This window comes from Calypte anna, chromosome 10 (assembly GCF_003957555.1).
Source record: "Calypte anna isolate BGI_N300 chromosome 10, bCalAnn1_v1.p, whole genome shotgun sequence".
In the NCBI taxonomy this organism is placed as follows: Eukaryota; Metazoa; Chordata; class Aves; order Apodiformes; family Trochilidae; genus Calypte; species Calypte anna.
Window position 1 is genome coordinate 21,741,246 of NC_044256.1, and position 27,760 is coordinate 21,769,005.

General features: G+C 41.4%; 2 protein-coding genes across 2 annotated transcripts in view; one reads left to right on the forward strand and one right to left on the reverse strand.

Annotated features, from left to right (window-relative positions):
* Positions 1 to 976: 976 nt before the first annotated feature.
* TUBGCP4 (tubulin gamma complex associated protein 4) lies at positions 977 to 13,927 on the reverse strand. Its single transcript, XM_030457155.1, has 18 exons — positions 13,805 to 13,927; positions 13,588 to 13,716; positions 12,880 to 13,002; positions 12,322 to 12,375; positions 11,822 to 11,878; positions 11,181 to 11,260; positions 10,354 to 10,555; positions 8,530 to 8,695; positions 7,286 to 7,410; positions 6,679 to 6,729; positions 6,168 to 6,273; positions 5,718 to 5,825; positions 5,366 to 5,504; positions 4,725 to 4,902; positions 3,663 to 3,797; positions 2,718 to 2,834; positions 2,163 to 2,302; positions 977 to 1,822 (listed from the first exon to the last, which is right to left on the reverse strand). Exons 1-18 carry the CDS (start codon positions 13,880 to 13,882, stop codon positions 1,810 to 1,812), a joined length of 2,001 nt encoding a protein of 666 aa, XP_030313015.1. The 5' UTR covers positions 13,883 to 13,927; the 3' UTR covers positions 977 to 1,809.
* A 4,437-nt stretch (positions 13,928 to 18,364) lies between these two features.
* The window catches only part of IQGAP1 (IQ motif containing GTPase activating protein 1), a 50,037-nt gene continuing 40,641 nt past the window's right edge, over positions 18,365 to 27,760 (forward strand). Inside the window, exons 1-2 of the mRNA XM_030456697.1 lie at positions 18,365 to 18,514; positions 19,874 to 19,973. Of these exons, the coding sequence (XP_030312557.1) occupies positions 18,463 to 18,514; positions 19,874 to 19,973 (152 nt within the window). The 5' untranslated portion in view covers positions 18,365 to 18,462. The remainder of the gene's footprint in view (positions 18,515 to 19,873; positions 19,974 to 27,760) is intronic.

Sequence of the window (27,760 nt, forward strand, 5' to 3'; positions counted from 1 at the left end):
AGCACATGTTCTCCAGCTTAATGTTCTTATTTTCCATTAATTTAATCAAGATGTTGCTGAAGTGAGTTTTGACTACCTCTTTTTTCCTGTTGTGCCTTTATAGGTATTGACCTGCCTTAGTGCAGGCTGGCACTACCTAAGTAGATATATAGATGTAGTGACCTAGGACAACTGAACTGCTGGGACACAGAGGTGCAAACAATATGTAAGTGCTGTGTATCTTCGTTTATATGGTAATGGGGCTGCATTCACAACCAGGCACTTCAGAGGAAGTGGCCAGCTGGCATAAGAACAAGCCAGAGTTCAGCAGCTCTTCACTTAACAATTCTCATAGCCTAGAAGTATCTCTAGGCCTCCATCCAGCCTCCTTTAGTCTTTAGTCCCATGCTTCAGAAGTGTTAAGTCTTTCTAGATGTTTATCTTTCCTTCTGTCATTTGCTAGGTCACCTGACTGTGTTGGTCTGTAAATTCCACAGCTAAACTTTAACACCCTTTCTCCTGTTTTCAAGCCTTTTTCATGGTCCCAGGACTTTAAACTTGTGTCAGGCACAGTCCGACCATGAATAGCTGTAGTGCATTGAAGATGCCAGGCCTTACACTTGCTTGCTGTTGTTACTGTGTCTCAGTGAGCAGAGGATTTTTTTTTTCCCTGAAGGACACTGTAACTCCTGCGAGACCTGCAGCTTCAGGTACTGTGAAAATACCAAGGCTTTGAGGGGAAAGCTGGTTTCCAAGCAGCCTTTGTGTTCAAACTGGGAAACTTGATGCCACACCCCAGTGGCACTGGAGGGCTCTCTTCAGCCATTCGTCTTCATGGACGGAGTGCAAGATTGTCTATTACCACAAGGCCAGGAAATTTTAGAAACATGAAGGAAATACTTCCCAGACACTGCTTTTAATTTAAATAGGATGCTGTGCTACTCTAGTCCTTTTGCACTTGGGGACAGACATTGACACTATTCCACATAATTGTATGACCAGATGGTTTTTATTTGGGTTCAGCATAGTCACTAGTAGCATTCCAAATAAAAATAGTCTTGAATTAAAACAGTACATTCAGAGCTGGCATCCTAGTTCATTTTCTTCTTTGTTTCATTCTAGGACACTTTTCTGCCAGCAGAGAGAGCTTTGTACTTTGATTAGTGCAAAGTTTCTATTTCTGTTTGACGTGCATATTTTTAGCACACATGTAATGTGTTTTCTAAAGAAAGCACATGACATCACTAGTGGCTTCTTTACCTATACAGATATGCCAAAACAGTGCACTGCATGGCAAGAGATTCTTAAAATCTATTCCTTCCCCCTCCTCCTGTTACCTCAAACTGCTGTTGCAGTTGCTTTATTTACCTAGAGGTGCGTATTTGATTAGCAGGCATGGTGTTGTAGGGTGAATCAGTTTACTGCACAAATGGACCTTCTGAATGCAGCCAAAACCGCATTCAGTCATGAACAAGACTACCTCCTCCACACTCCAACTGGAAAGGTCAAAGTACAAATGAAGAATCAAGACATAATTCTTGGGTTTTTTTCCCACTTTCTGAAAAGGCACAGACTGACTCCCTAGAAGCGTTTTAAGTACATGCAAGGCTGCAGAAAGCATGTTTTTACTAGTTCAGAAAAAATGGATTAGCTTTCTCCAATTACTGGACAGCCTCATGTAAATGGCACTTCCTGCCAACTCCTCCTCATACATTTGCTCACCAGGCAGGAGCCAGGTACAAAGAAAAATTCAGATGATGGCAGACTCTCTAAGAGCATCAGTCTCCAGTGCTTGATGTGTTGTTGGTCACAGGCTGAAGATCTTAGTGCTTAAACACCAAAACTGCAAGGGAAAGTTATAGTATTAACTATATGTTGAAAGGAACTGACCTTTACTGACCCACATCTGCATTTTTCAGCCAATATGAACTAGCAGCTAGTTCAGCTTCATGGTGAAACAAACCTGAAGGGGAAAAACGCATGAAAGCAAAAAATAAACTCACGCTGCTGTTTTACTTTTCTGTCATAGTATTTATCAACACTTTGCTTCTAATTATTTTGGCTTACACAATTAAAAAAACATTTTATATTGCTTAGATTTTGTACTTCAGGTTCCTCAAGCTAATGGTTATAAGCAGGTACCTCAGGGTAATGCTTACAAGCAATCCTGAAGATATTCCTACCTGCCCAAGGTTCCTCCAGCCTGGGTGTAGTATTTGTTATAATCCAAGCGTAGCAGCAGTTGAGCTAAATCAGAGTTTATCTGATGGTTGCGAACACTAGAAAGAATCTTGAAAAGAAGTGATGACTGACGACTGAATCCCTGAAAATTAGAAGAAGTCAGTTCTGAGTACTCAAGCAAGCCTTTCATCTCTGTTCCTACCTAAACCACCCTTTAACAGCCTGAAGAAAATAATCGCTGCAAGAGAAGTAATGATTTTAAGGTAAGCTGTCAGTTACTATATGTTGGGTATCCAAAAGGAGGGGTAGAGGCATAGGCTGGTATTTAATTCCTTTTTATTCCATTAGGATAATTTTTACGTATTTGCCCACATTCCTCCTCCCTGTGCACACAGACTTTTTGACTTAGACACAGTCGATAAATTAAAATAATTACAAGCACTCATATTGTATGTCTTAGCTTAAACTAACTTCTGTTCTACAGCTGTTAAAACCAAGATGGGTGCTCAGGTAAATGTTTCCATGCGAGAAGAAGTTCCATATAAGCATAGATTCACCTTCACCAAAATACCTAGTTGTGCAGCACCCCGTTCATCCAATGGCCCCAGATTCTGACTGACCAGAGAACAAAAGCTGTGACAAAGATCCAGAATTTCAGTTAAGCAGTGGAAAACCTGCATGTGATAAAAAGTACAAGACATTAGTTTAAACAATTCAAAACCAAGGAAAGCTGGTCTTAGGACCTGAGATGTTTCAGTATTAATCATTCAAGATTTTGCTGTTACCATGCTTTTCTAGTAAAGATGATGTTTAAAGCACCTGTAGTATTTTCTAAGGTTTCTTGTGGAAGGACTTAAATATTAGGTGCATCTACATCCGGGGCTGGATGATTAGTGGGCTGCCACCTTTATGCTGTAGCCTCACAGACTGAGCAAAATAATGAAACACACAAGATCTGTGGTATCACTGTTTCATTGATACCAAGCCTCTTTTGGGATGTTGTTGAGAGACTACATGTTTAATAATACCGGCAACACTGTTAACATCTCTTTTGACTAAAACAACACTAAAAATCACCCTTAAAGTCCACTTAGGAACACCTCAACTATTATCATCTAAAAGATAAACAAGAGAAGGAATTTTTCCTAATCTAATGCATTTCAGGAATACAGCTCCTAGCACTGTGCTAATTAGTACTTCCTTAATAAAAATTGCCTATGAAGAAAAAGCAACAAAATTTAAATTAATAAGGTTAACTGAACACTAGAGTAATCCTGATTTAATGATGCTGCCAGGAATTCAACATCCACACTCACCAACCATAAATTAAGTGATAATTCAGCTATATTTTCTAGCTTATACTTGCTTTATTCCTAGAATTGTAGTCTGTGCTCTGCAGATTATCACTGATCTGTTTTAAAAGAGAGAGTTTGTTCTAAAAGGTATGTTTCTCAGGGCAGTTAGAGAATTTGCAAAAAGTGGTAAAAAAGAGACCAACTTACAGGCTTTAGGAGGATGAAAGACTGAGCCAACAGATTACTTAAGAAATGATCATGAGCGAGTCGTATACTCTCAAAGTCTCGTGTGGCATTTATCTGCTGCAGAAGCTGTGAGAACTGTGATTCCAGGACATCCACCTGGTGAGTATGTGAAGAAATCTCATGAGTACCTTCAGGAATGGTAGTACTTCAGGCCATCCAGAAGTTTTATATAAGAAACTTCCTTTCCTTATTGCTGCTCTTACTTTAGGATCTTACTTGAGGATCACCACCTCTCTGCTTCCTGAATGGGGAATTATCTACAACAGTAGTACATAATGGGGGGAGGGAGAACAATTTTTGATACCTCAGTGTATTATCTAAGTAGAAAGGGAAACAGTCACTTTCTGTGATTATTGAGAGAGTATATAACTGGCGTGTAAACAGGTATTTGATCGCAGTCATCTCCAAATTTTGGGAGTTACTGTCTGGAATCTCAGAGCAATGACTACAGTGCAAAAGCTCAGCCAGATGACTGTGGGGAATTTAGAAAGCCAGGCCCTCTCCGTTCATCTGTTATGGCAATTAACTGAATTATATGCAATTCTCACAAAATCAAGCTCTACTAGTAACTGGTGTTTACACTTGAAAAGTCTCGTCTTAGTTCAAATGATCGGAATACGGCTTCTTTCAATTCTTAACAAAGAAACAAAACAAAAAAACCCCAGATAATTTGTGAAATCAAACTGGAGTTCACTTAAAGGGGCAAGGGAAGAAGCCAGGACAGTATCTTAATTATGCGACTTCAGAGATGCCTGTGGCTTCTCACAAATGATGAGTAACACTGGAGAGCCAGAGCTCTTGCATTTCCATTAACATTTACAAATTCACAAGTCCAAAAACTTTATAACTGTAGCAGTAAGGCTGGGAACTCAGAGAAACTTCTAGACTTGTTCTGAAGGAAACTCTGATTTCCTTAAGGTACAAGGAATCTGAACCCTAAAAAAAGGAGTTCAGTGCTCCCTCCATGAATTTCTGCCAGTTTCTAATTAACTGATACAGTTTACCTTTCTTTATAATCCTGACCTGCAGATAATACTGAAGATTGTCCACAAGGAAAGCCATGTGGTCCCTCAGACGCCACTTTATGGCATCAGTTCTGTTAGATTTCAGGTGTTTGCGTTGCATCTGGAGAGCCCAGCAGTGCTGTAGCTCAGCCTGGACTCGTCGCACACTCAGCAGGTATTTGAACACAACATTGTACCTACAATTAAAACCCACAATTTGTTTTAAGATTAAAATCTTCCCTGGATGCAGGTACTGGAGAACATAACAATCCAAGACTGAATAAAGAAATGGGTTGCCTAGCAACAGGGAGGTTAGGTCAGGTGATGGTCAATCTCAGAGTAACAGTTTTCTGCTTGTATTGGTTACTGACCTAAAAAACAAAGTTAATTTCACTGTAAGGAGGAAAGAGCTGACAATGTTTTGTTAAAGTAGCACGGTTGGTAAAATAGTGCAGATCTGTCAGCATGTTGCAGGTTTTACTGGCTTTAAAACAAGTAACCTCAATATCAGTAAGTGGAAAGAGTAATTTAAAGTTCAAGGAGCAAGTTTGTTCTCCTTTCTCTCCAGAGAGAGAAAAAATATATACCCTGACACATTAGTGTGTGCTTGAGATCAGGGAACCTATAAATGAATATATAGAGACCACACCTAGTACTTACTTCTCCAGAACAGCAGGAGTAAAGAGAATGTGCAGTGGCCATTGAACTTTGTAGTAAAGGCCCAGAGCTGCCCATCCAGATGTGGGGGCCTCACGTGGAGATAACTCCCGGGAAGGCCCTTCACGAGTCTGACAAGTATCTGAAAAAAAATGAGGTCCTAAATTAAGTCCTCTTTTACAATTGTGGCAAGGAATAAAAGGGGAAAGAACAGAATAAGAGGAGCTAAACCAGGCTAGGCCATCACACAGGGAACAAAGTTAATATTTCTTTAACTTGAGAGGAGGGTAATAGGACTTGAGAAAAAGCTCATCATCTCCTATCTTAACTCACTACCAAACATGCAAGTAGATACCTTTGTGCTCCTTTCCGTGATACTCAATGGTTAAGTGAAGAAGGGGAAGGAGGTTGTCATCATCTAAAAGCACCTTATGAGCAGACTGCTGAAACGCAACGTTGACATCTGACAACAAGAGAGCACAGTAACCAACACAAGATGATGCAGCTAGTGCTAATTTTGCACTAATTTATTATTTTTGCTTGGCCATAAAAGACAATAGTGACACTATTTGTACTGTTTCCATTTCATTCCAGTTTCAAATATGGACAGAAACATGCCACCTAAAAATCTGCGACGTTACTTTTGCCCACTCTGTGAGACGTTCTAATTTACAAGTGCTGTTGTTTCAAAACGAAGGACATAATTTAGAGGATATGACAGAGCTGTTCTGTACTGGACCTGGCTCATCATGTTCCCCTTACACCACAGTGAGGATACTTGGGTAAGTGAATAAGCAACACTCACCATGTTCAGTTACAGCCGTAGGTGGTGTTTTTAACATGTGTTGTGCAGTATCAATGAAGGCCTGAAACAGCTCACCTCTTCCCAAAAGGTAGAAGTCTTTTATAATCTGTGAAGATAGGGTTTTTTGTACATAGGCATATCAAAAACTGAGCAGAAAATTTAAGCATCCTAGCTGATAGAATCAGTTTTTACTATTGCTTGCACAGCTTCTGCCATTTCAAAACACAGATGGAGAGCAATGATTTTTATCCAGTGCCCAAAATGTCTATGCTGCCTTTGCTTCAGAATGCAAATCACAAAACCACATACACATACCCCTCTAACTCTCTTTTTCACCAATTTCTATCACCCTGTGCTCATTCTTGGTTCCTGGAAAATGAAAACAGATTTTCCTTAAAGAAGAAAATGCAGACTCTAAGATAGTAAGGTATTTAATAGGAAAAAGCCATTAAAAAAGAAGAAAGAAAAAAATTAAGCTGCTTTAGTAAAAACAAGCTAGGAGTTATATTACCTTCAGTTGTCCTAGTAAATCTGATTCCTCTACCATCAGTTTCCAGAGATGCTAGTGAGGAAACAAAAACCAAACAAATAAAAAGAAAACTCCCCTCAGATTTATCTAAACCCATTCAGTGACAACAGTAGCTATCTTAAAATACTTGTGATGCATACAAAAAAGCACCTATATAAAATGCTATAAAATGCATAAGAGAACACCCTTAAGCTTCTATTTAGAATGCTTTTTATATATTTTCACAAGATACATGGAGACCCATGACAAAAACTCCTGTGAAATCAGCTCCACCCCTGCTTTGTTTCACTTCTCTAACCTATTTATCTTCTCCGGTTCCAGGCTCATTAAAAAAAGCAACAAAGAAAAACCAAAATATTCAAAATAGCCAAAGCAAACAACTTTTCCAGTGAGATGCCACCTGTTATGCTGAAAGTATGGTTGTCATTAGAAGTTGGGGTAACATGAAGCTATGAGCCCCATAAGAACATGAAGGCTTCCTGTAGCGCTCAGTCACTGACTCTGCAGAGCCCCCTTCTTTCTCCCAGTCATTCACACAACTGAAGAACTCCTCAGCCTGTAAAGTCATTCTCCTTCCTAGGATCCTTACCTCAGCAACAGTGCTTCGTATCCAGTCAACCACTGATTCAAAGTCCACCAAACTGAAGAGTGGTTGCTGCTTGAGTCGATGTAGCTCTGCTGCGAAAGTATCCTCCTGGTTTTTTAGGATGGAGCCTGTAAGAACAGTGTTTTGGACAACAAAAAGGAGTACCATCTGGAGAAGTGCAGATCCCTTCCAGCACTATGTGGCAGAAGAGCTGTCCGGGCAGCCCCATCTCCTGTCTAGTGAGGAATGTGAAGTTGAGGAGGCCTCAAAGTACAAGTACCAAGGTACAAGGACAGTACAATATAGACACTTAACATGGCAGTGATGTGCTATCAGTAAAAACCCAAAATACTTTATATGTAAATGATTGCCACTAACAGCCCTTTTCTTAGGACTAAGCTAGATCTTTGAACTTATAGCTTTTCTGCCAAATTAACCACTTAGTTTGGTTCTCTGCCTGCCCCTTTCAAGTCTATCCTACATCTTGAGATGGGGGATTTATTTTTTTTGAACCAACACAGGTTGAAGACCAATTTCTTTTCACCTCGCTTCTCCTACAGCAAGAAAACAATCCAGTTTAATTGGTCTTCTGTTTTCTGCAATGTTGCTCAAATTATGAGTACTTTTGCATAGATAAGGTCAAGAAATAACCTCTACAGCAGTCCTCCTCAACTGGTGTAGTAATGGATTTCCAAGACTGTCTCCAATGGAAAATTACCAGGCTCTTAAAGAGAACCATCATCTGGAATTGTGTCTCTGTTGTTGTTTTAAAGGCTCTACCTTGATAATTCATCTTCCATGGCAACCTTTGGTACCACGCTAGAATTAATCTCTTATGTTTGTGAATGTGTTTTAACCCTGTGATGTCATTCTGCAACATACAAATTCAGACCAAATGTGTCCTTGTGCCTGTCTGTACCCTTCAGGGACAGGGATGCAAACTGAAAAGAAAGCAAAGCCTTTGCAATTGCTTTATTTATACAAAGAAAATCAGACAGTGACCTCCAAGCTGGAAACTTGGAGACAATGTTTGGGAAGTCTAATTGTTAACTCATTCTGTTCTTACACAGCTACCTTCAAATCAATCAGAAGTAGAATGCTGGGACCACAGTTTTGTCCTGGCACAACCATCCATATGTCACGAAGCTAACAGTCAGTGACTTGAGGAATTTTTCAATACAGCATTTTGGAAGATACTTGTCAGTCACTCATAACTGAGCAAAGGCTGCAAGAAAGATGTTCCTTACCTTTTCTGGTCAGGTTCACATTTTGATTTTCGAACATCTGTACAGATTCTCCCACAAAAAGGATTTTCTCAGCAACTCGGACAGGAATGTATGAAGGCAGCATTTCTACTCGCAGAGAAAACTGTTTTAGAGATGGAGCTAACATGTTCTCCTCCTCAATCAAGCGCTGTTAGAGACCCCAGGGAAATGAAATCAAGAAAAAAAAAGTTTGAGGAAAAAAGAACAGGTATATAAAAACAAGGGAGGAATCTAGGAACACTGGAAGTAAGTAAAAAGGTGGCAAACATGATCTGCATCATTTGAGTAAGCCTGCAAACTTCTGCACACTTTTTATACTAAATCTCCCTAGAGAAGATGTTGCTTTCATCAGAGAGGGGAGAGGATGTGGGAAAAAGCAAAGTTAAACTTTTGTAGAATAGCAGCAAATTGGCTCTCTCAAAGAATAATGTTTCATCAGCAAAAGGAAGGTCTGTTGTAATTGCATTACGGTACGTTTTTGCAGCCCTAACAATGTTAATTAACAGTACAAAAAAATAATCGTCCCTTACAACCCAACAGTATATGTTTTAACACTGCTAGAACACTTGTGATGCAGGCGAAGTGTAAATACCTCCACTAGTGAGCACATAGGCTAAAGATCTGTAGGCTTGCTAGCATAAATTAGGTGATTTTTCTCAGTTCCTCCAAAAGGTGTTTAAAACAGTACACATTAACTTTTTTTCTGAATATATTTATTAAAAAACCTCCATCTAGAGAGGCAAGATTTTCCTTCTCAGCAGCAATACTGACTAGTTCATTTGGCTTTCTTGTTACTGGAGAATTAGATTTGTTAGTCTATTGTTAAAACAACCAAAACTGAGCTAAAATTTTTTTGAGAATGCTTGGTATCTACAGAATTCTTCATTTTAGAAGGATATTTTAGTCCAAGTTTGTATACTAATGTTCATAGCTTGGTAATTCTTAAGATTCTTTTGATGCTTTTAGATGAGGAAATGCAAGTACTTTATCAGTACATCCCATCAAAACTCAGGATTTCTGGTTTTACTCTCTGACGAAGAACTGCTGACACTAAGCCAATAATACTGAAGAAAAGTTAGGCTCTCTTTGTGTGATCTTCTTGATGCCTACATTTTCCACCATGGATCCAGAAGACTCATCCATTTTCACATTCTTCCTCTACTCAATATAGTGAAATAATAGCCACTTTGTACAAGGGCACTCTAGTAGTATGCCACCTACATGAGGAGTTACTATGTCACCAGTACACTGGCAGGTTGCTTCCTTCCTTAATTTGGCACCCTGGACAAGTTCTTGGCATCCTCTTAAGTCTTGCATAGCATGTATTCCCACGTGCTGTCAAATAGCATTACCCTGTTAAGTAACATTTGCACAACAGATAGTTGTGCAAGGTATCTGACACAGTTGCCAATAGAAAGGTCAACAATCCAAGTCACCACCCAACTCTCCACACTCTTTCCCTTGTGATTGCTCACACCACTGATGCCTTTGTTGAGCAGATCAGAGTTAACGGTAAGGAATCAGAAGAGTCAGTCAGGAGCAGGGTGAGTACAGCAGTTTCAACTACTTGACATCCGTGTCTACAAAGATTCTATCTACTGGGCTTTCTGCCCTGAGATTATCCAGCTGTACCAAATGGTATGTCTCTGCCCCTAATGCATAGCTGCAACCCATTACATTCTTCTGTGGATGTGCCAGCCTGCCAAGTCTCAGTCTAACACAGCTTGTGCTGAAGCAGAAGACAATCTATTTCTTCTTCATTTTCCTAAGGACCAAAGAGTGCCAAGCTACGATTTGCAGTCTTACCAGGTCCTGCAGTTCTCGTAGCTGTTTTCCTGTAAGTCCCCCAATTCCTAGGTCATCGTCATCTTCTTCGGGTTGGCTAGGGACATTCCCAGAAGAGGGGCCCTGTTTGATAAAGAACTCTTCATGTTGGTCTAGGAGCAACCCATGCAGCATCCAGGCAGACAGCTGCTTATACATGACTCCATGACACACAGCCAGAATCCTGGTGTCAAGAGAAACAGATAGTGAGTCAAAACATCACTGTACTTCATTCTGGAGAGCTGAGTTAGGCAGCCAGGCAATATGGCAAATGCTAAGTGGCTAATGTGAATTTTATCTGTTTATGTACTTATTTTAAACAGAGGTAGGTGGAACAATCGCTTTGCGAAATGAACATACCATCTGAATACAGAGATCTGTTGGGATACCAAAAGTACAAGCAAATTTGTAATGGCTTTCCAGTCCTTCTGTTTCTACTCAATAAGTATCTGACTTTCTCCTCAAGGACATACAAATCTAGCAACGTTCACCCAGTGACATTTATCATTTTAAGGATCAAAAAACAGTAACAGTTCTACCATATGCAGAAGTTCACGTAGACCTTAGAAGAAAAAGCACAGGGTCTGCACCTTCCTCATCCCCTAAGTCTAAAACACAGAGAAAGGCAAAATTCCTGCCATAAGCCTGCTTTAGATAAATTAGGAAGGACTGTGACAGTTTTCCCTGCATGCTACTCCTACCTGTGTATCATGTAAGCCTGCCTGGCATTTTCGGTTCTCACAAGTGAGATTAACACTTTGACACTACCTACAGAAGAACAAAATGGTATCTTTACTGTATCTACTTACTTTTCAAGAGCACTGCGAACAGGAGGCAGCCCCCCACAGCTATGTTTGTGGACTGTCTCTAATATCTGACATCCATGGATCTGCAGAAAGAAAACACAGTTAGACTAGGTCTGTTGTTTGGATCTGTACTGACCTTTGAGACATTTAAACACTACTATGCTTTTGGCTAATAAGAATATGCCTTAACAAGTTGCACAAATTACAGAAAAAAAGATGTAACATGATCCATGTAGTGAAGAGGCCTATGTATGGCTCTACACCCAAATTTCTCAAAAAGTTTCCTTCCCTTAAAAAAGTAAGCATCTCCTCTGAATTCTGAAAACACTAGGTTCTGCCTTTTCTTCCCTGTATTTTTAGATGACAGTGGGAGAAAGCAGGAGCAGAAATGAAGAAACTCATGAAGCAGCACCTTATACTATGAATTGTGCTGAGACTATAAAATGCAAGTATTCAAAAATCATACTGATCCAAGTCAAGTCCAGTCCAGTATAAATGGATTTGAAAAATAATTATTCAACATAGCACCCATTACTGAAACCACACTTTTTTGTAGTGTTAAAGGTCCGGGATGAGGGCAGAAAGAATTTTATGGCTGAAGAGAAAACTTGTTAAGAAAAAAAATAGCTACATTTTTACTGTACCTTCTGAGCCTTGATCTGTTCCACCATGACCATCACAGATGGGAAGAGTAACTGAAACTGCAGAATCAAGGAGAGCAAAATATTGAATTAAGTTGCTATGCAAGGGAAAGAGAAAAACTATGCTCAAGTAAGTGTGGACAACGACCAATTACAATAATTTAGTGAAGCTATCATCTGGCTTTCCCCACAAATTAGAAACATGACATAAAGATCTTTAGGAAGAATGTTCTCCCTCCACTGGACCAAGGTGTATTCCAGCTGCAGTTCAGGCTAAACACAGCCAGTGAAGAGTATGCAGTAGTGAAGCTGGAGGACCTAACTTTGCATCACAGTGCAAGCGATCCTCTGAGCTTGATTAAGGGACTACAAATGTGGTGGTGTTAAAAAGAGATGGCATAGCATCACAGACTAACCCTTATTTATCTCACCCTCTTTCTTACTAGACTAGAGGAGTTGTAAGAGTAACCAAAGACCACCACCTTTTTACTAACACAACATACCTGGTCCAAGGAATAATTAACATGTGAGATTGAAAGATGCGGGTCAGCCAGAAACTGTAAGAACAACAAAACAATTAATGAAAATTAAAATACTGTATGCATAAGTGAAAAAACTTGTTTGTCTCTATATTCTAAGCCTTTAGTTCCCACAGCTTTTTTTTTTTTTCCCCTCACATACTTTTGGGCTGTGTGCCATTTGATGCTGTAACAACCACTGGATGGTGATGCTACCCAAGATACACCAGCTGCTAATCTAGCAGAGATAAATCAAATCCTTTACAACTGGAAAAAAGTCACAATATAGTCTGAGACAGTACTGGGTTTGTGTCAGAAGGGGGCACTTACTGAAATGAAGGTAGAGGGGTCTCCATGCTTATTAGAATGAAAAGTCATTTACAATGGCACCTCACAGGAAAAATTTGGAAGACATATCTAATATGAAAATACCTCCTCTCCTCTTTAGCTCCTAGTGCTTAGCATATTAATTGCAGCAATACTAACTTTTCCACAATCTGCCAGCAGCAGGACAGGCTCTTGTTTCAAGTTTCTGTCCTTTACCTCTTGTTCTAGGTCAAGTAGTGCTTGTCGATACGGCTGCAGCACCGAATCAAGACCTGTGCAGAAGGCTCGCAAATAAATGCCATGTAATCCACTTTGGTTTTGCTGAGATGGATGATGATCCTGAAACCAAACAATAAAATCTACATCAACTTTGCAGCTTAGTTCTAAACAGTAATGGAGCTTCTGTGCAGTGTTACGCTGGCGGACAGTGGTCCAACTGTTGACATGAAGCTTCCCCCACCAAAAAGTCCCCAGGAAAAGGCCAGGAATTTGTTACAAGGAGTTACTTGAGCAGAGTTACATGCAGCTGTTTTGTGGACATATGCGATTGCTGGGAACCACTGTTATCTTCAGTGCTTCCTTGTACTTATATATGGCTTTTGGATCTGAACACTCCTCACATGCCATAAGAACTCGATACAGCATGGGAATGAGAGTTCTGTGCAAATCCTGGCCCGTCTGCAGTGACCAGGCACTACTGCAGTTATGACAGTAAGCTTCCCCATGAAGCAGATTTTACATTTAGTCCATCTTTCGCAGTTCCGCATCCTGCCTTATCTGCATCAGGCAGACTCCCGGAGCTCTGCTCGGGAAAGCGCGTTCGTGCTGCTGCGGATACGCGCTGCAGAGCCCGCGAGCTGGGAGCGGCTCGGCCGGGCCGGCACCCAGGCACTGAGGAGAACCAGAAGGGATCGGCGGCCCCACCTGCTGCTGTACGTGTCCCGTGTACTGCTCTACGAATTCGGCGAAGCGGATGTAGTCGGTGCCAAGGCGGCAGAGCCGGTTCAGAACGCTGGTCTCGCTAGGATGGAGGAACGGCAGTTCCTGAGAAACCTGAGGGGGGGGAAACGGCGGTGAGTGTGGGGTGGGGCGGCCCGGCGGGGGCGGGGTCCGGGGTCCTTGGGTGGGGTGAGGGCAGTACCTGCAGGCCGCCGCGCTTGCTCCAGGTGAAGGCGGCGCCCGGGTACCCGCTCAGTGCCAGCAGCAGCTCGTGGATCATTGTGCCCCGCCGGCCGCGCGCGCTGCCGGAAGGCGCGCGGGGCCTGCCGGGAAGGGGGGTGGGGCCAGGGGCGCCTGGGGCGCAAGGGGCGGCTGCGGTGGGTGGGGTGCAGCAGATCGTGTGTGAGGGGACGGAGTCTCCTCCGTCCAGACAGCAACTGGGCGAGGCCAGGGCGGGCAGGGGCGCGGGCGCCAGGTCGCTGAGAAGGGTGGCCGCGCCCTCGGCGGCCCCTGGAGTTTGCTTGGATAGGGTTGAGTTACGTGGGTGGCTGTGGTGGCAGGCACTGCTCTGGAAGGTCCCTTCCGGGACAGCAGCAAAACCCCAGCCTTCTAGGTTGGTTTTTGGTTTTCCTTACCGAGTTTCTGTTTCTTATATTGTCAGTTTTTTACCAGTGTCAGCTACTTTTCTCCACTTATTAAATTATAATAAATACTATATATATTTATTGTATAGTCTCAGTTTCCTTACTTTCTCTCTTAACCGAGGTAGTCTTCTAATCAAAACTGCCCACTTTCAAAATTGCGGAGTTATCTAATAAACTAGGTTTTAGCAATGTCCTTTTTATGTTCTTTTTTTGGCAGTGGTTTTTTTCATGTGTATTTTTGCACTTACCCGTTTAGAAGTAATTAGTGTTAAGTGTCATAGAATAGGTATCTGTTAAACTGTCGATTGTAAACACGGTCAGCTTTTCACAATGAGGTCTGAAATGTAGGAAGGAGAACTGTTCAGCATTTACAGTGATTAATAACTTATAGTATATTGCCACATTTTCTAAAGATATTTTTCTTTTAATGGAATCTCTCTGACACGTATGTGTTTGCTTTCTACAGCTATCTCTATATGCAACTTAGGAACCAAAAGAGTATTGTTCTGTCATGTAATTCTGTAATAAAAGTACCCTTTTCATATTGACAAAGCTACTGTCTGAATAACTACTGATGAATTTGGCTAGGTGTTAGTTTGTAATTGACACAAATACTACTGTATGCACCTGGCTGTGTACTATCCCTGCTTTTAGGAAGCTGTTTTTGAGGTTCAGTGGCTTCAATCTTGCATTGTTGAAGTTTTTTAGTGGCTTCTTCCCTTGTTGGTAAAAGGCTCTGGTTTGGTTCCATGCTGTGGGCCAAAGTTCTGTGCTTACAGATGTGCTTTGATTAATGCTGGATTTAAATACTGTTTTCAGTAGATTATAAAGCTAAGTATGCTGTAGATGGCTTATAGGAAGTAGTAATGAGCTCAATAATTGACTGAAAAAAGTTTAGCCTATAAAGACTAAATATGTAATTGAGTGGTGTCTTTGTACAGTACTATTAATGTAATAACTTTATTAATGTAAACATTACATATTTTATCTATTAGACAAATTTTGAATTGAAACATAGTAATCTGCTGCCAGAAACTAAGCTTACAGCAATAGTCCTTCACAAAGTAATGGAACATCCCAAGTGTCTTCCTTATGAATGGGGCAGGAGTAAATGGGGTGTAAAATTTGACTGGACCAGAAGGATCTTTCCTTTGTTGAAGGCAGGCATTGTGGGGAGACCTGATTTCTGTGGAAGGCAGTCAATTGCTGCAAGTGAACCATACTAGAAGCAAGATTGCAATTAACCATTAAAGCAACTTAAATAGAGATTGGGTGGCTTTTGCATCATTGGAGTCCTGCTTTGATGGTGAAAGTTGTGGGTTTGATGCAGGGTGTTTGGCATGTGGCTGGTATTTCAGAACTGGTCAGACTATATATCTCATTGTGTCTTTGCTTTACAATCTGTAATTTGGCTCATTACTACTAACTTGCTTCCAGCTCAATATTGTGGCCTGCTCTGGGCTTAAATGACTTTATTGGTTCCCCAAGTGTCTTTTTAGGTAGTCTACACTGGAGCACAGAGAAAACAGAACAGCATTCCACAGTGGATAAAAAGACAGTATGTACTGCAGAGAGTTTAATTACAGAATTTTTGTTTGGTTTGTTCTGTTTTTTCCAGGTAGCTGTGGGGTTTCCTTGGGGCTTACAGGTTCATCAAGAGAAACTGTACCCAGCGTGTGGGGACAAGTGTGTGTTTTTCCAGCTCAAGAGCCTTTGGCTAGTGCAGAGCATGCCTGTGTTACAGTGTCATGGGGGAAGGAGAAGAGTTTATCATGAGCACTCAGGGGGGGAGATCGCTAACTTAACTTGCTTCCAAAGCATAAGAACTCCTGCTATTTCAGCAGCCTGCTGCTATGCTCTACATGATGTCATGACTTACAGCAGAACTGTCCAAGACATGGGCTTCACAGGGAACCCTGCAGATAGTGTGCACACAGGGCTGTATCCTAGGCAGTTGCTGGGCTACTTGAAGCAAGGTCAGGATGCAAAAGCAGACTCTGGAAGCTAGAGAATTGAAGGGACACATTTTGAAAGCCAGACTTCCCTTTTTCCTGCCTGGCTTGGCTGGTGCAATGGAAGGAACATGTGGAATGGTGCATGTGGAACGGGAAGGTCTGTGTTCTCTTGCCCCAAGTGTGCAGTTGTTTCCCTTGCAGTTTCTCCAGAGCTTCATGCAAAATTCCCTGCGGATCTGGGCTGTGGGAGTTACCTGGGCTAGTGCTGAGATTAAGTTATGAACTAGCATTGAGGGATGGGGGGGAGGGTGTTTGTCTGAGTCTCTGTGTTTCTTTAAGACCAGGTCAGTAACTTATTTGACTACTAAGATTTTGATCTGATGCTAGCAACTGCAGCTGTTATCACTCCATAGTCTAAAATGCTACGGTGTACAAAACAGTATCATCAAGTATATGAGGAGCAGGAGTCTTTTATATATGTGGATATATACATACACACACACACATATATATAATACATATACACACACACACACATACATATAATACATATATACACACATACATATATATATAATATATATACATACACACTTAATTGAGACAGCTTCATCTGGATTCCTACAGGGCATTGTGAGCTTCTGGGCACAGGAAAGGTTGCTAAACCAGGTAATGCAAAAATTAATAGGAATCTAAATCTTATTACCCACATAGAAGATAAGAGCTCAGCTTTTCCAGGATAACTGGAGTTTAAAGGGAAAGGTCATGGCTGGCTATGCATGTGGAGTACAAAAAAAAAAAAAAAAAAGCACCAAGATAAAACCAATAAGGATGAGATGAATCATCATAGTGAAGGATGCTAAGACACAGAATGGCAATAGATTAAGTTATTTCAGCTAAGTTTCATGTGTGCTATTGCCCTAGTTTGGATATGACAGCTATGGAGAAAAGTGATGGCTTAAAATTGTTGGGGCTAAATGGGACAGATAGCAGATCTACAGCAGATAGCAGATCCTACTCCATGTTCAGGCTTTTTTTTGCCAGAAACAAGGATACATGTGAACAGTTATTCAGTGTGATGCAAAGGGTTAAAACTTGCTAACACAGGAACAATGAAATGGCCAGGCAGGGCATCCTGAGGCAGGATACCTCTGATTTATTGCAGTTGAGCAATACAGGAGCTGATGCTGACAAGCTTAGAGAAAAGCTAGACTCAAATAGTTCTGGTTTGCTGCATCAGCATTTCTTGCCTAAGTGCAAAAATTCAAGGCTGATGGTTAAAAGTAGAAGACTTCAAACCTTCCTCCCAACAAACCTTGCCCACGACCACCAGGAGACGGTGCACATGTGGAAATGGGTGGAATCTTATAACAGTTAATAACTTCTGGGAGATTATTTGAATAACCCTGTTTCTTGTATGGAAATGTAATGCATAGGTATTATCTGTAAGGATAAAAGTGTAACTGAATAGCCAAGTGGTGTGTGTGTTTGGAGGAGCAGTGCCCCCATGTACTCAGTGCTGTAATAAAGAATACCCTGTTTAGTAGTCTCAGTGGCTATTGAGTTATACTGACGTTCTTGCCTTCAAGTGGAAGGCTGTTTGAATGGACTATTATCCCCCAAACTATTGGTTTCTGTGTTTTTATTTATTTATTTATTTTAATTTATTTTTTTTTAACTGCAAGACTAATAATTTGGAAGGGCGTATGTGACAACTCTATATAGTATCCTGTTTTGAGAAGAACTTGAGGAGGTTGGAGATACCTTATGTTTCAGTGATAGTTTGCAGCTGGTTATTTTAGTAACTATAAAACCACAGCTTCAGATTGTTCAGGAGCTCTAAACGTGTTTGTTTTTTTTTTTAACACCATTCACAGTAATCTTCCTCACAAAGGAAGTGGCCTATAAATATCTGCAAAGCAACAGGTAACAGCAGTTCAAATAAGAGACTTACTTTTGGAGCTCTTGTCCCCTAGTGATTCGACATTAACGCCAAACACTTAAAAGAATAATTTTTTACAGGTTCGATCGGTCAAATTTTGAAACTGGAGGAAAATAAGTATCCCTGTAATGCCGGCTGCGAGGCTGACTGCCTAAAACCCCGCTCCGTCACCACACGAAGGTGGCGGAGGCGGCCAGGGCGCGGCTGGGGCGGGCGGAGCGGCGAGCGCGGGAGGTGGCTCCGCCCCCGCCACACCCGGGCGACAGGAAGAGGAACGGCCGCGCCCTGTTCTGCTCCCTGTCGGGCCCTGCGTAGCGCCATGGCGACTGAGGAGGTGGACGGACTAGCCATGTCCCGGCCCCACTACGGCTGTGAGTACCGCGGCGCACGGGCACCCGCGGGGCCGCCGAGCTGCGACCTGCCTGGTGACGCCCTTACCGGCCCCCGCTGCCCGTCCCTCCCAGGGCTGGTGCTGGGGTGCTACGAGCAGGGCGGGGGGAGGTCTGCAGGGGGCCTTGGCTCCAGGACGGGTCCGCGGGCGGGGTGGACCCTGCAGGTTCTCTGCGCGGGCCCCAGGGCGCGGCCCTCGGGGTGGGCGCTGCAGGGGCGGGAGCTCGGCCAAGCTCCACGTCTCTCCTGGGCGTTACGAGCCTAGCTCCTGCAGAGCGCTGGGAGGGGGCAGTGGGTGGGCAGCGCAGGGGCTCCCCCGCGGCTCCCCCGCCTTCGTCTCCCGCGGGCGGGCTCCGTGCCTCGCCCAAGATGTCTGCCGGGGGAGGGTGTGTGTCCCTGAGGGGAGGAGGCGCGGCGGGGGACCAGCGACTGCCGCCCTCCGTCCCGCTGGTGTCGGCACCTGACGTACCGGGCGGAATGCACATTCCTGTCGGGCACCTCCGTCTCCTCACTGTTGCTGTGCGGGAGAAGGCTTTGGTGCAAGGTGTCCGCGAAACGTGCTCGTTTGTGCTACGGTGCCACGTCAAAAATGAGCAAAGGTGGGGAAGAACGGGTTGCTGCGACTGGGAGATGTCGTAAGAGACCGCCGTCCGGAGCGGGCGGTGCCGGGCGGGGCGGGCAGCACGTGGAGCGCAGGGCAGGGGGCCTGTGCTCGGTTAGGGGCAGAAGGGAGGATCGAACTGGGGAGTTCGAGGGAATTTTTGCTTCCTGGTAGGCTTTGCCCCATGGTTTGGGACAGTTTTCATCTCGTGTAGCTTCAGGTGGGGTTGGAATCATCAGAAAGGTGCTTTTGCCGTGTCTCAGAGACCTGTTGAAGTTTGAACCAGGATCTTGTTTGATCCCAGGAGATGTAGTTGGTAGCTCATCACTCGCATGTTTTTGTCGAAGCTATTTTAGCTGTAAGACAACTTGAGATTATTAATAGTGTGAGACATTTCTTATTTGCCAACTTGGTCTGTATAACCTAAAACAATTTGGGTTGTGGTGTGTTTGGTTTTTTTTGAGACCATAGGTGCAGTATTCAGCCTTAGGCATGAAAAGAGCGGGGCTGTAGCACCCCTCTGTAGGTAACTGTAAGAAATTGCAGGTGAAAAAAGTAGGATCACAGTCAAGTTGAAAAATCTGAGAGGGAAGATGGTAAGTTTGTGAAACAGGTATGTTCTGAACCAGCTAAAACCTGTGATGAGATTCTGTGGGAAAGACTGGATCTGATTTTTGGTATGCCTGTTCAGTTACATTCAATCTTCAACAATCTAAGAGTGTGATTTGACCTTTTTCAGCTGTCTTGGATAATGAGAGATTAACAGCAGAGGAAATGGATGAAAGAAGACGCCAGAATGTAGCCTATGAATACCTTTGTCATCTGGAGGAAGCAAAGAGGTAAGAATAAGTGGATAAATGGGATGCAGTTTACTTCTTGTCTGTGTTTCTTTCTGGCCATATAGATTAGTTTAAAAAAACAAAACACCAAACAAAAAAACCCACCAAGCAAAAAACTAGCAGCTCCTGCGGTGCTTATCTGAGAAGTTCTTAAAGGCTTCTTGTGACAAAGACTCTGTGTTTCTAGTGCTCCAGTATTCCTAGCACTGGATGGGTTCTCCCTGTTTTCTGTCTTGATGCAACATTGCCTTGCTACTTATCAATGGAAGTGAAGAACAGGTTATTCTCTTCCTAGTAACTACAACCTGACAGATATTTAAATTGTAACTGTGTTTTTCACTTGTGCTTACCTTCTCTTACACTGAAAACCTAATTCTTGCATATTTCTTTGTTAGTCATATTTAATAGATCTGTATTACTTTTCCCTGGATTGTTCAGACTTCTCTCTGCTCACTCCATGCCTTTCTGGAAGAGCACTGCCATAACTGTCACGGTTTAACACTGGTACGGCAATTAAACTGAATAACAGATGCTCTCTATTAATCACCCTCTCCTCCCTCATAAAGAAAGAAGAGAGAATAATGGAGAGAGACTTATGGATTGAAAGCTAAACTACACAGCTTTAAGGAAACAGTAATGATAAATAGAAGCAGATACTGAGAAACGTGCTGCTAATTTCAGCAAGTGCAGCTACTTACAAGAGACTTAGCTGAAAGCAAAAGTACAAGACAGAAAATTACCTTTATCCTGGCCCAAATCAGGACACATAACAAAGAAATGTTTTCAAATGGTATGCGAGTATGCATACCTAGAAGAGCACCGGGATTATTTTATGTCCCTTGATAGATTTGGTGGTATCGTGCATTACAGCATGGTACCCTACCCACATTCTTATACTGGTATGATACAGTAGAGTTTATCTGAGTTGTTGCCTTTTTCCTTGAAGGTTAGTTGTGCTGTTCAAGTTTGTCCTGTGTTTGTGCAGTCTTTCATCTTTTCCTAAGTGTCATACTTGATCCTGCTGAATTTGAATTTTCCTGATCTTTGTTTCATAGGTTGAAATAATTTTGATCTTATTTCTGTCCTCAGCATGTGCACAGTTCTTGTGTCATTTCCATGTTTAATGAACATGTAAACATGCTGTATTTCTTCATTCAGATGATTAACAGAAGCATGATCATAACACAGTAGATGCTATGTATCTGTTAACAAAGGAAAAATAATATTAAAATTGAATGTCTGGAGTCTTACAGTAGGTATTTTAAAAGTATTTTTGTGAGCATTCAATCCTGCATGCTGTTTGTGAAGAATAGGAGTGATACAGACCAGTTTGTCTACTGCTTGCCTTTAGGATAGATCTTTTAATGCCTTTGTATAAATTGAATTTTTAAACTGGGAATTTAAAATTAATTTTGAAGTTGAGGTAGAGACAATTTTTCGAGAATAAGATGAAAGAGGGGAGGTAGCATTTGTGTTTGTGACTCGTGCTTCCCCCAGCACTTCAGAAAGTAAGGCCAGTGTTTCAGTTTGTATTTTGTAATTAGTCAGGAACTGGATCATGAGCATTTTGTCATTAGTCAGCAGGTGTATTGTGAGCCTACACTTTCCATGTTCCCACTGAGGTCTAGGCAAACTGGCCAATGTGTGTGCCACGGAAAATAACTTCTGAAGCAGTAGAGAAGTATGGAGCATGTGTAAAAACATGTTCTAAATGGTCAAGAGGATGTTTTGTTATGGCTCACTTAATACGCAGTCTGCCTTTGTTCTTCGAAAGTTGATATGGATCAAGAGCCAGAAAACTTTCTCTTCTGCTGGCTGAATGATGGATTTTGGATAAACCTGAGTATGTTTTCCCAAGCAAGACAGAGATGTTCTGAAGTAGTGAATTTACTGGGGGGGAAATGCTGAGTTTGTACAGGAGTTTAAAGAAGACCTTAATTTCAGGATTTTAATAGTTTAAAGAATGTATACCAAGAATGTATAGTACTATTTTAAAGGGGCATGGAGCACTCAGTTTATGCTGTAGTCTTTTAGGTGTTTTATAACAATTGTCACTACTACAGATTTGTGGAGGCTGCTTAGTTACTAGCGGATAATATTCTGTCCATGCAGAATTGGATGAGGTTTGGAGTAGTGAGAACAGTCTGACTACATGCCAGAATAACTCCTCCCATTTGAATCTAAAGTCTTTAGGATCAAATGCTGGGTGACAGGGAGAGGCGAGTTGTTCTGCAGTTAGTATCCATGCATGAAGGAACCCCAGATCCACTACTTGAGGGCTCTTTCTGTCATTGGCCTCAGAGTAAATGCTTTCAAAGGTATTTTCTGCTCAGTTCCATGTCCAGAATTGCAATATTGTTGTAGTACTGAGGAGGATGAGCAGCTGGTTATTTGTTTTTGCTGCACCTTGTTAGAAACAAGATGTTTTCGCTGTTTTGTTTCAAAATGAACCTTCAGATGTTTCAAGTAATGCCTTGTGGTTGCCAATGTTTTGTGAAAAATGAAGCAACAGCTGTGTCTCTCAAAATGCAAGTAGTGATGTTACAGCCTGCCTTGTACTCATATTGGCAGTCAGGGCACTTACTTTTTAAGTGGAAGGTGTGCTTACAGAGTTTCAAATACCCATTTTCCAACGTTCAGTCCATGTTTGTGTAGTGGTCTACAGTCTGTTCATGCATGTCATAGGATGATAGAATCACAGACTGGCTTGGGTTGGAAGGGACCTTAGGAATCACCTAGTTCCAAAGCCCTGCCATGGGCAAGGATACCTCCCACCTGCCCAAGATGCTCCAAGCCCTATCCAGCCTGGTCCTGAACACTTACAAGGAGGGGGCAACCACAGCTTCTCTGGGCAGCCTGGGCCATGTGAGTGGGAATAACCGTAACTGAAGCCATACCTCTTTGCATAGTAGTTAAAGATTAATGATCATAGGGAAAGGAGCAGACTCCTTAGTTTAATAATTAATTGTTAATTACTAATAATAAATAAATAGATAGTTATTAATAATGCACAAGTGAGAGCAGAAAGGCTTGAGTTCATCGTCTGTTTGCAAGAATTGTTTTCCTCACTGAGCAATGTTTTTGTAAGTTGTGTTTTAACTTTTTTTATTATTATTAATACAGGACAAAAGAAGGGCTTTTGGCTGCATTGTTGGAAAGGAATTTATTTAACAAAAGTGACGAAACTGGAAGTGTATGAGATCATTGTATTTGAAATTGCTGTTCTTGGTCTGAGATTTTCTGTATTTGACTTTGCCAGTAGTGCAGCCAAGACATAATGTGTGACTTTATACTGTAACATTTTGCTTGTGCTGTTGATTACAGTGCCTCAGAGCTGTGGGTATGGATAGAAGGGTTTATAATCTTTTTTCATGGTGAGAGATTTTCAGATAAAAGCACGAAAATGATGTGAATAGGATCATGCTGATGTGCATTGTGTCAGCATTGGCAGAAGTTTACTATCCTTTTAACCAAGCAACAAATAGGGAACCTAGCAGCAGAAGTGTGTGGGCTTTTTGTTTGGTTTTGTTCTGTTTTGTTTTTAATTTTTCTGTAAATGTTACCAGAGAAAGGTAAGATGAAAACTGAGTAGCACCTAATTTCATGAAATGAAAAATCCAGAAATACCTGGATTTTTTACCTGTCTGAAGTAACAGCACTTGTGCAGTAGCTTTGAGTATTTTTTGAAGTTGTTTGGAGTATCTGTCTGCTTAGGAGAGTACATCAGAGGCATTTTCAGAGGAATGCCAATTACTTGTACTTGTTTAACAGTATTTCAGCCTGCTGTTTTTTGTGGTGTGGTATTTTTTGTTTGTTTTTGTTTGTTTTTTTTTTCTCTTGAGCTGTTGCTCTTCTATTATTTAACAATTTTTGACCTCAGCTACTAATGTGCAACAGTTTTGTGAAACAGAGAAAGTGAGGTAGAGTGTGCTCAAGATTGTGAAAGACATTGCAATGAAAATGGGAGCTAAACAATGATTGTGAATAGAGTGTTTCCTGTGCTATGGTTGGATGAAATACCTCTTTCTTGAATAAAAAAGTAACAATTTTTTCTAATAAGTGTTGCCTAATAGTTCAAATGTGGTATTTTGTGCTTGACTGGGTTTTTCTGGTGGTTTTTTTTTTCTTTTTTTCTGTCTGCAAATCACAGCAGTCTGTACAGAAAAGCTGTGGTGGTACAGATAAAACTAAGTGTTCTGTTGTGATGTGGCAGTGTGTGCTTACAGAAGGGTAAGTGTGTACTTATCTGAATAGAAGCAACCCAAAAGAAGTTGTTTTTTGTGGTCCTTATCTAGAAGTCAGGCTGGTGCACTATAATATTCTTCATCTGTGTTCTGTTATACCCTTTTTTGCTGTGTGGGTTACTTGGGGTATTGTATCATTTTCAAAACAAAATTAGTGCTTACCAATTTGGCAAACACTTCTTCAAACTTTGTATTTCACTGTGGAATATTTTGGGTTCTCCAAGTTGGAAACTAGAATGTTGGCTCTCTTGATTCCCTTATTTGGCTTGCTGGGTCATTGTACCATGCTTTTCCTCTAGGATAGTAGAAAAAGCATATCCTACTAGGATAGTAGGAAATATTTTTATTTTGAGTCATACCCTAGCATGGTGTAAGCATACTAGTGCCCAGATATTGAGGCTTCCAGTGACTGTGTAGCTTCCACTGGGAAAGGTGAGCAGTGTGTTTCTTTCTGTATGCATCAGGATGGAATCAGCCCCTGTGGGTGTTTTTCTGGTTTTTGGAGTTTCTTGTAAAAGTTGGTTCCTACTGAGCAAGAAGAAGATGCTGCTTTTTCTATTTTGTTGATTTAATCTGTTTGGGATTGAAGCATGCTGACAGTGATCTTGTGGTAATCCTCTACTTTCTGACGGACTGGAAGATGGTTTAAAGCAATCTGATGATATAATTAAGAGAAATTAATGTTTTATGCCTGTGTGGTAAAGTCTGAAGGGTCTTTTCAATCAGTTGCTTTTCCGTAAGAATTACTTTCTCCTCTCTGTCCTGCATGCTCTCTCTCTTTAAAGTGGAGGAAATTTTTGTACTATGATGACTTGTTTGTGCCTTAAAAAAACCTCAAAAAACCAACCTAAATTGCTTGCCAGGTGACCCAGTTAAATTTTGTTTCTTAGAATAAAGCTATGGTTTAAAGAAAGATTCTGTCTTCATCTTTTTAGGTTTTCCACTTTTACTTTGGATAGGTCTCCTCAAATAATGGTCTCTTCAAATTTGATGCAGTCATCCAAGATCTGCTTAAACAGGTGTAGGGTGCTCAGAAGAATGAAGAGGAAGAATATGGAAAGGACTCCTCTATCTGGACAGATTGAACACATCTAGAGTTAGTGCTAGGTGGGAGGTTCTGTAGAGCTTATTCTGCGAGTGGCTTTGTAAAGCCAGTTCATCATCGTCTGTAAAGGTGTAGGTACCAGTTGTTGAAGGAGCTCTTGTTTGAAGATAACCATTTACAATGGTACAACGCAGCTTAAATCTGCTTGTGAAGTCAATGTGGTAGTTCCTCTTTTACACAGAGATAGCAAAGAGGATTCTTTGTTGGAAATAAGCTATTTTTCAGAAAGGAAAAAAATTGCATTTGTCCATTTTCTTACTAACCTGAACTTGGAAAAGCTGAGGTAGTTTAGTTATAATACATGTTTTATGAGCCTCTGTCAAGAACAGGGCTGCACTTGAGAATTAGGTTCCAGCAGGGCAACTGGAGAAATGCAGGATGAGGCTTTCTCACTTTCTTTTATTCAGTTCTCAGTGTGCTCCAGATAAGCAAGTTGCATGCAGAATATCTTATTTAAATCCTGCTTAAATTAAGCTGCAAATTAGATACATGGAAATTTCTTGTGAATTTTGACACTGTGTAGTTAACATGCTACCTCTTGGAGAATTCTGAGGGAAAAGTGGTATTTGCAGTCTGTGGAGTTCAGTCGAGTTCCTTCTATTTCCATTTTATTCTTGCTTGTAAATTGGGTCAGGTACTGGTTTTGGGTGGTCTGTTGCTTTTTTGGGGCTTGGTGTGTGTGTGGTTTTGGTTTTTTGTTCTCCGCTTCTGCTGTATATCTGTGTATATCACAGGTCCCATGATAGATTGTTATCAATGAAATTCAATAGATAATATTCTATTATCAATAGTTGTGAGTAGAGGTAGCTGCTGTTACCACTTCATCTGAGGCTTCTTATCAGCTCCTGTTCGGACTTGAGGAGATACTTCTCTATAGATCCTGTACTGTTTGGTTGATGACCGCATGCAGCTGGCAGGGAGTGGCTGTCTGGACTGGAAGTATTTTGGAATGCACATTCAGAACTGTGTTTTTCTGAGAAGTGGGTGGAGAGAGGGGGGAGGATGATGGTGCAATACCACAATCTTTGCTTCATTCTGAATCCTTGCTTTATGACTCACTGGAAACACTAGTGAAAGGCAGGTGGACCAGTAGGAAAGAAACATCTGTTTGCACAGAATTCAGTGCAAAGACCAGGGTTTTGCTGTTTGGATGGTGGTTTCTGAAGGAATATTTTATGTAATACAAGAGAGAGCAGCCCAAAATAACCGAAGTGAGTAGTTGTCACCTAGCAGCCTGATAGCACTACTGTGGAGTGTTGCTTAGTTGCAAGAAATCAACTTAATTTGAAATATGACAATTTCAGTTATGTTATACCTTCCAAGAATTTATATTTAGTTTCTAATGGTAAGTGGTGAAGACAGTTAGCTTTGGCAATAGAAAGGTTGAATATATCTTGAAAAAGATTTTTGCATGTGTGATAATTTCCTCATGTCTGTGCATGTGGTACTCAACAAAAGGCTCTTCAGGCCTAATCTTTTGGACAAACAGGGTCAGTGGAACAAAGAGGAACCTCATAATTAATCTAACAGGTGGGAAAAAGAAAGGTTTTCAGCACCAGAATATTAATACTGTCCTTAGTTCCGCTGCATGTTTGCCAGGGAGGGTACGTCAATAGTTGGGAGAAACCTGGCTTATGCTACTCCCTAATCCTTAGCTGTTTGGTATGTTTGAACTGAAAATGTCTCTGGATAATAATAACGTTCTGGGACCTTTTTGATATGGGGAGCACTTGTTTTCCTAGGTCTTCATTTGAGAGGCCATGTCTTTTCCTGCACAAACTATTGAAATGTATTAAATTTCCATTTATTTTTCTAGAAGAGAATGCTCCTGATGTGACTTATTTCACTTTGTTGTTGTTACCTCTCTGAGAGTGTTTCCATCCTCCTGAATGATTCCTTGATTTATAGAGTTGGTAGAATGAGTTATTTTAGAGAAGTTTTTGGGATTTTTGCGTGGCTGTCTAATGTCTTTACTCAGATGAATGGGATGAATGTACAGCTGAGGCTGTCTGCAAGTATGCTCTTCAGATCTTGAAAATGTGTGCCATGGCTGTGATTGTAGTTGTACTAAAAATGCTTGAAATTTATATGTAGAGGCAGTGATGTGCTGGAGTATGAGATTCCTCTTCTTTCAGTAAAATAAATAGTATGATTTTTCCAAAGATGTCATACCTGTGCTGTTGGCAGTACTGAGGTACTGAGCACTGCAGAAGCCTTTAAGCCATAGGTAGCTTCATACATTGTTTCAGATGGCTTATGTAGGCCCTTTTTTGGGGGGGGGAGGGGAAATGCTGTTTTGCTCTGGTCACTTTTTCCTCTGCTGTGATGCTGTTGTTATTTAAGGGCTTAATGGGTGTGAATGGAAGCATCTATATGTGGAGGCACCACATGTAATACAGAATCATAGAATGGTTTGGGTTGGAAGGTGTCTTAAGATC